Source organism: Gymnoscopelus microlampas (genome assembly GCF_963454915.1).
Source record: "Gymnoscopelus microlampas genome assembly, chromosome: 7".
Lineage (NCBI taxonomy): Eukaryota > Metazoa > Chordata > Actinopteri > Myctophiformes > Myctophidae > Gymnoscopelus > Gymnoscopelus microlampas.
Window position 1 is genome coordinate 34595587 of NC_139944.1, and position 8696 is coordinate 34604282.

The 8696-nt window shown below is 40.5% G+C and overlaps 1 protein-coding gene across 2 annotated transcripts in view; it reads left to right on the forward strand.

Moving 5' to 3' along the window:
• Window positions 1-8171, forward strand: part of phc2b (polyhomeotic homolog 2b) — a 56480-nt gene extending 48309 nt beyond the window's left edge. For both annotated transcript variants that reach the window (XM_084062874.1, XM_084062873.1), the window contains exons 10-15: window positions 392-615; window positions 4094-4226; window positions 4426-4537; window positions 4655-4769; window positions 5098-5446; window positions 6402-8171. In XM_084062874.1, coding sequence (XP_083919000.1) covers window positions 392-615; window positions 4094-4226; window positions 4426-4537; window positions 4655-4769; window positions 5098-5446; window positions 6402-6556 — 1088 coding nt within the window. In that variant the 3' untranslated portion in view covers window positions 6557-8171. The remainder of the gene's footprint in view (window positions 1-391; window positions 616-4093; window positions 4227-4425; window positions 4538-4654; window positions 4770-5097; window positions 5447-6401) is intronic.
• Window positions 8172-8696: the final 525 nt, after the last annotated feature.

Here is an 8696-nt window from a genome sequence, read left to right on the forward strand (position 1 = left end):
TATACCCTGGTTATTAACTACGTAAGTCAGTGGTTCTAAAGTGGAGGACCCTCTGGGTTCTTTGTGGCGGTCCAAATGGATCCTTTCAGGTCTGTAAAAGTATCAATACTGCAATATAGAAATACTCTGTTACAAGTAAAAGTCTGGAATAAAAAAATTACGTGATTAAAGTACAAAAGTATTATATATAAAATGCATCAAAATGTACTTAAAGTACCAAAAGTAAAAGTACTAAAATGTTTGAAAATAGCAGATCTACAACAGCTCACAACGTGTCGCGATGCAACGCGTTGTGAGCTTGTAGATCGGCTATTTTCAAATAGCCTTGGTATAAAATAGGGCTAAAGTGGTAAAAGTACAATATCATGTGCTGCTCTTTTCCCCTCTAAAGAACAAGGCCCTACCAAGAGGCTGCTGAGCGCCACACCTGGGACCCCGCCCCCAGCCATGACCTCAGGAAATGAGAGCGAGGCGCCCAGCGTGCCGGCCGGCGCACCCCAGAACGGAGAGAACAACAACAACAAGCCACCCCAGGCCATCGTCAAGCCCCAGGTCCTCACTCATGTCATCGAGGGCTTTGTCATCCAGGAGGGAGCAGAGCCCTTCCCTGTGTGTGTGAGTAGCACTCTCTCTCTCTCTCTCTCTGCCTCAGTCCTGTCATATCTTTAACCCCTTGGCAGCAAGGTGTTCTGAACAACCCCCAAATGTGTGTAGGCCTGTCGCAATTATTACATAATCGTCTAATCGTAATTATTTGAGATAATTGCAATTATTTTTGCATAATCGTCATAATCGTTTCCATGTTGAAAAATGTTCACACATTTTCAAATATCAGAAAAGCTTACAAATACAATAATATACAAATATCAAGTATCAAAAAAGCTTACAACGCGTCACTTCTGCTATGTTTACTGTACGCAGTTATTAAATATGTCAATAATATGTAATATGTTAATAATTTATATTATATATATAAATAGTTATTTGTCATTTCTGCCCTGTGAAATCTTTGATTACGAAGCCTTCAAGGTCTCATGTTCCAATTTTCAACGCCAAACACACAATGAAATCGTTAATCGCAATTATTTGAGTGACAATTAATCGTCCGCTTAAATTTGTAATCGGGACAGCCCTGTGTGTGTGTGTGCGTGTGTGTGTGTGTGTGTGTGTGTGTGTGTGTGTGTGTGTGTGTGTGTGTGTGTGTGTGTGTGTGTCTGTGTGCAAACATTATCATGTACACTATATAACTCAACTCACTGGTCCCAGTGGTAGTGACAGCCAGCAGTTCATTAGCTGCTATCGGTTGAATTGGTCATTAATTACATCCCATTTTTTCTGTTTAAAAAAAAAGTAATGTCCACCCATCAATTTATAAATTAGCTTCATCGCTTTGATTTAATTGTTGTATTCAATAGATTAGTTTAACAAAGGCTTATTGTGTTAGATATTGGACATTTCTCTCTGTTCACATGCTTGAAAACAGTCCTAGCTAACCTTAACCCTTAGGGAAAGGTTTACACTAAACTATGTAACCACAAAAGTTGCAAGCAATACAATTATACTTGAACTGCTAGTTGTAATTTCTATTTGGACTCACTGCCTCCTACTGGATATCTGTTGCAAATGCATGCTACCTTCAGTACTTTGTGCTATAGTTCAAAGCAAATGAGCCCATCTATTAGGTCTACTATGCAGGATTCAACAATACTATATTAAATGAATATTCACATTGACAGTTGCATCTACATTGACAATTGTTTGTAATGTTTCCAATTTATGTTATGAATGGGTAGAAAATATTTTCTTTTAGCTACTTGGTTTTCATACACATTCACACCTGGACCTGCACAAGCATGCACATTACAATCTTGGATGGGTGGGTGGATGGATGGATGGATTGATGATAGATAGGCATTTGATGAAATTGGTATACCCAACCTGAAAATGTATTTGCTGTTTACTAAAGAGCTGGAGAGACCGGGAGACCACTGTTACTGAACAAACAAACAATAGCAATGACTACTATCGGAATATAGAGCTATTTAACACTTATTTTAACAAGAAATATCACTTGCAGTGTCTTTTAAAGTCGGTCCTGACCATCCGCACTTGGACTGACCGGGTCGACATAGTCTCCTTGTACTAGGGGAAGATGAGTCTATCACTGGCTATACTCCTCTCCTCTGCTAGCTCCTCCCAGAGTGGCTGGAAGGGGTTCATCTAAGGCAGAGGTGTCAAACTGACCGTCCGCAGACCAGATGAGAAAAAGAAAAAAGAATACACCCATTTATTTATGTAAGCCCTCAGCGCTTGCTGCTCTCGCTTTCTGTACCTGTCTCCTCCTCGCTGATTGTGATTAGCATAACGATAGACGGCAGTTACCTCAGTGCTCGCAGCTCCAACTGTCTTTACCTGTCTCTCAACACAGTTCTTGCCAGCGAGCTTGTTGTTTAAACAACAAAGCAATAGACGCCAGTTACCTTGCCACTCGCTTTGCATAAACTACGAGATCAGACACAGTATAAAATGCTGTCCAAAAAAGACAAGTTGATGTCGAAGGCCAGACATTCCATTATAATTGGAAAGATGTGTGCGTTCAATGCCCACAACAAGTGGCTGTTGTGAAGGAATACAACATCAAACAACACTGAGACATCACACTGAGAAGAATATGACAACTATGCAGGAGCACGCAGAATGCAAAAGTTAAACAAACTCTAGAGCAGCACTGATAACATATCTCTGTAAGCAGGCTTTCATGACAATGAACATTAATAAATCTAAGCTGAGCTCTCGGATTGACATATTGAAAATAACTGCTCAGAAACTGGTGTTGACAGGCTGGTTGAAGCCAAGAGATGTCAGGTGTCTGAAAGCAGCAAGTGAAAATTTTCTGACACTGTTCAGTGCACTGCGACATGTAAGCTAAATGCATTATGATGTAGACTAGACAGTCGAATTTACTTTCTTATGAAGAATAAGAAACACAAATTGTTAAGTGAAATATTTTGTAGTTCTAGCAGCGAGGGACAGTATTCTACATTTATGTCTGCTAATGTTTGATTTCAAATGGTTTATTAATAGGGCTCTCAAAAGAAAAATAGCCTTGTTTTTTCATCTCTCATCACACATTTCTTGTAGCCTGTGGCTGTAATACCAAATTAGTCTTCAAAATAAACATGAGACACAATGAGACTAGCTATAGCAGAGAATGAGACAAACAAAGGCAGTGACAGCTGTGGGAGGATGTGCGTGTATGTTTGCTCGTGCACAACGGGTGTGGCCTGCAAAGAGTAGCATTTAATAATCAAACGTACAGGAATAATAAATCAAACGCCAATCAAGCGCACCCTTTCCAAGCACGGCTGTTTTGCTGTTATCGATTTACTGCTCAGTGATCTGATCCGGTGTAGTAATTTGCACACGGGTGCGCACAGTAGTCCAGGCAAACTAGCGTTTTACACAGTAATTGTAACAGAACCATACATAATGTATATGAGGTGTCCAGAACACCATACTAAAAGTACTAAGAAATCCTAGTTGGTGACAGAATTGTTTTCTTCACAGAGTACTATTTATATGATGTCACCAGAACACCAACGGCACAGAATATGTTGACACAAACACACTGGAACGCTTGGAAGCACTAGTACATGTGTTTTCTTGTTGAACATGCGTTCGTGGCAGACAGGATAAATAGTCTTTTCACATCAGTAATTCCCCGCTCTTCTTAGCGGTACAGTGCGCCAGCACAGAATCTTTTAGCGAAACGCCGTACTGGACCGGCCCACTTTCACCCCTGCTGTTACCTCTGATGTCATTGTTTAAGTTCCTTGTGCAAGGGCAGGCATTTTACAGCAAGGCAAGTTTGCTTATGTAGCACAGTTCATACTCAAGGGCAATTCAAGGTGCTTTACATAAGGAATAAAAAGACATTCAAATACATAAACGCTTTTAAAAGCATAAAATACAGAAATAGAATGATGGTAATACAAAGATGAAAAATATTTGTCTTAGGCAGTGGAGAATACTAAGAGCATTTGTTGGGGGAGTGGTAGCATCACTCATTTTATTTCTCCATGGTCATCTGAAGGTGGAGCGTCTTCCCATCCTGATAGACAGCCCAAAGAAGCTGGACCATCAGCTGTCCTCTGACCCCGACAAGACCCCGGTCAGCAACACCGCCAACACCACCGACTCGGAGCCTGAGGACATCAGTCAGCCGGGTAACAAAACAACAAAATACATTTAACACATTTACATAAATAAGTACATTTGTTTGCTATTTCCCATTCAAAAAAATTAAGATCACTTGGAAATGAAGATATGCTGGTAAAATGGGTATTTTTGATAATTTGATTTGATTAATTTAAAAAAGTTGCTTGCTGGTGTTAATGAGGTAATGTGAATGTGAACTCCCACCAGAGAAAGACCAAGATGATGAACCCAAGCTGACGTGTGAATACTGTGGCTGGGTCGACTTTGCCTTCAAGTTCAAGGGTTCCAAAAGATTCTGCTCAATGGTGTGTGCAAAGAGGTAAGTGATCTTTTGGTTTTATATTAATTATAACAGTCAGCCCTTTCCTGGGAATATGCATAAAGGATGGAGATGAATAATGCCCTAATAACCATGGATGTTTTGCATATTAAACAGGTACAATGTGGGCTGCACAAAGCGGATGGGCCTTTTCCGTCCAGAGAGGAGTAAGCCTAACAATCGTTTTCGCAGAAGAGCACCGGGCCGCCCCAGTGTCGAGGCCAAGAAACAGGTAAAACACCCTCCACCGACCGACACATACTGTACCTCCTATTTTATTTGATACTGTCCAGACCAAATGCTATTTGTCCCTGCATGGCTTTAGTACTTTTCATAGAGGAAATAATGTTTTAGAACTTTTAATCAATAGGATTATGCACTTTGTCTTGGCATTTTAAGTGCACTGTCAATTCTTCAAATGAACTTGACAATAATGTCCAAATCATTAGTCAGCAGCAGTCAGTCTGCTCATCTAAAAGAAATTGCTATCTCATTTCTTCCTGCATCATGGCTGACTTGCCTTCTGTCTCTCTCGCTGGTCTTGATGGTATGTGTTCCAGAAACTGTCTCCCTCGGCACAGCAGACCCAGGGGGGAGGCTCTGTGTCTTCCCCTCAGCCCTCACAGCCCAGTCATGGGGAGTCTAGCCCATGTTCGGACATGTCCAGCTATGAGGAGCCACCATCTCCCTTGTCAGCAGCCAGCTCAGGGCCCACGGTTCTGGCTCCGGCCCTAGCCTCGGTGCAGGTACCTGTTCACCGGCAGCCAAGCAGGGCATCTGACCAGGACGGCTGTGCGGGTGTGGGTGGCAGTGTTAGAGATGTGCCTAGCCTCTCTCAGCACTTCCCGCGGAACGACCCCACCAAGTGGAACGTGGGAGAAGTTTACGAGTTCATCCGTTCTTTACCAGGTCAGTGTTGCGTATCACGGCTTCCTGTATACTTAAACCAAGTTCTGGTTCAAGGATTTTATTGTCTTAAAAGGGAAACAGTTTGAGCTAGCATATTAAAAAACACATTTGTCAACTTATGCTCTCAATAAATAGGATATACACACTAGTGCTGTCAGTTTTCCTCTTTAATCCCATGAGAATTTCAATGCTTTATTTTTTGTATTCGAATATTTGAATATTTTATATGATATATAATTATGTAAAATAATATATAGTTATACAATAATAAATCCCTGCGTGCACACATGCAAATTCTATAATAACAGGCTAAACAAAATAGTGAAACCAACTATATTAGTTAAGGGTTATGGCTTTAATTTAGGTTAATTTCCAGGGTTTTTGATGAGAGGAGAGTAATATTTGGCTACAACTTCTTACCACACGTCCGAGAGGAAAAGACACACCTCGTCCAGTAGCCTGGTCAGTGGCTATCGATGTTGGCCCTGTAGTTTGTCCTCTTATGTTGAATAAACGCCACAGTGTGATTTAGATGTTTGGTGAGTGGAAATACCTCTTCATATTCACTGGTTACAGGCTTTTGTGTGTCAGAACCTCTGAGCACAGTACACGTTGGCGCTGATGAGTAAGAGAAATTAGTCTTCATTAGATTTGTTTCTCAGTACATTTATGGAGGAAAAGAATAAAATAAAAACAACAAAATAAAAACATTCAAATGGCAATTTCAACATTCAAAGATAAAAGATGTTTAATTCTTAACGTATTCAAATTATATTCGACTCCCGAATTTTGTTCTGACAGCACTAATACACACACAGACTTTAAAAAACACATTGATTGAAAAATGCACATACCAAAAAATGTGCCGGCCTGTGTTGGACAGCTTATATAACTTTGATACTTGAGTACTGATGGAAGCTCCATCGATTTATTGACATTTTTTTCTCCATACCAGGTTGCCAGGAGATAGCAGATGAGTTCCGCTCTCAGGAGATAGACGGACAGGCATTGCTCTTGTTAAAGGAGGACCACCTCATGAGCGCCATGAACATTAAGCTGGGACCTGCACTCAAGATCTTTGCACGGATCAACATGCTCAAAGACTCTTAGCCAGGAAGGAACTGTGTGTGTGTGTGTGAGTGTGTGTGTGTGTGTGTGTGTGTGTGTGTGTGTGTGTGTGTGTGTGTGTGTGTGTGTGTGTGTGTGTGTGTGTGTGTGTGTGTGTGTGTGTGTGTGTGTGTGTGTGTGTGTGTGTGTGTGAGTGAGAGAGAGAGAGAGAAAGAGAGTGTGTATGACAGAGTGAGAGAAGCCCATCACCACAGCACTGATGACCACCTTACCTCTGCACTAGGATCTTATGCGCACCCAACCTTTTAGATCAGTTCCTTTGGCAGGCTATTGGACACAGCCCACACAGGCATACCCAAGTGACAGAAGGCCATTGGTTGTACAACAAAACGACAGTCCGAAAAAATACATAACTGCCTTATGCTGCGTTCACAATGGCGGCTACAAAGATACAGGATATCATTCTTTTTCAATGTAAGCCAGCGACAGGAAGCTACAAAGATGCATTTGACGTTTGTAGCTGCTACAAAAGCTACAAAAAGCTACAACAGCTACAAAGCTACAAAAAAGGTTGAGCTGGTTTCAACTTCAGCTACAAAGATGCAAAGCTACAAATATGCAGTCTAGCTTTGTATCTTTGTTTCTTTTGTATCTGCCAGTGTGAATGCAGCATTGGAGTATAAGTACATGTTGTGTCAAAGGGCACTATGGGTCCTTTTCTTTTGTTCTCTGGAGTGCCTAGGTGGAGAGCTGCAAAACAAATGCATTCATGATGACATGAAATGTGGGTACATCTGAATGACTTACATATTTTATATTATTATTATTATTATTATTATGATTATTATACATGTTAGTTTTGGGCTGTTTTGTCACGTCAGCAATGTGTGTAAGAGCGAGAGTGTGTAAAACTGTTAGTGTTGGTGTTTGGGGTGGGGACAGAAAAAGGCCTGTATGTTGCCATTCTTGAATAGATGGTTATTTTGCTTCACTTTCCACTATTCTACCATCAAGCAAAGCGTTTCCCTGTGCTGAGAAACGGCTGAGGCAGCTTCTTTTTACATCGATTTCCCTTTTCAGTCAGTTTTTTGTTTCTGTTCCATGAATTGATTTACCAAAATGCATAACTTATTTATGGCCAATCCCAGTTTCACAGATGGAAGACATAAAGTTACCCTAAGCACTCTGGTGGGTTGATACTCACAGTACCACTTTTAGCACTTACCTAGTCATTGATTTTATTCTTTTTCTTTCTGCACACTACCTAAAGAACTAGATCTGGAGATCAATGAAAACCTGTCTCCCAGCGGTTGGTTGTATCCGTACCGGTTTATATAGAGTCAAAGGTCTGTACATACTATTGGGAGGGGGAAAAGACTGTTAAACATGAGTCTGACAAGACTACCTGTGAGGAATTATATGCCATTTCCTTTTCTTTAAGTTATCTTTTTTAATGCTATTAATGGTGTTTATTTTGAATTATGCAATTGTGTAAATATGATGACTCAAGGAAAGTTTTGTTTTATTGAGAAAAAAAAAGTTTTGTGGCTGTGATGAGTTTTTTTTTTAATGAGACAATGCTCTGTCAAATGACTGTATTTATCAAAGAAATGTTTTGTTACACAACATTTTTCAGTGATAAAATAACCTGATTCACGATGTGGTCCGTTTCCTGTGTGTATGCTTGCATGTGGAGGGAGAATGACTGATTTCAGCTGGGGTCTTCAACAGGGGGTCTAGGGGTCCTCAGAGTTACTACAGGGGGTCCAAATCTTTGAGTAATTGGATTTTTTTTTTTACATTAACCATTTGAGCCCTAGCATCCCTATTGTGAGAACTTTAGACAAAAATAGCTGCAAATAGATCTGCAAGCTCACAACAGCGCTATTTTTGTCAAAAAGGTGAAAAGTGGTAAATGTCTGAAATAAACAAAAACATGAATTGATAGAAGAACATTGATTATAGGGCTGTCAAACAAGTGTATGAAGCTATCTATAAAAAAAGTTTAATCTGAGTCTGCAACAGTTTTATACAACATGTTGGGGTCCCTGCTTCATCTATCTCTCAGCTAAGGGGTCCTTGGCCTGAAAAACGTTGAGGACCCCTGGGTTAGCAGCAATTCCAGTATTTACAGGCTCTCGAATGAAAATCTATTATGATGATCTGTTAGGTCTCAGTCAGT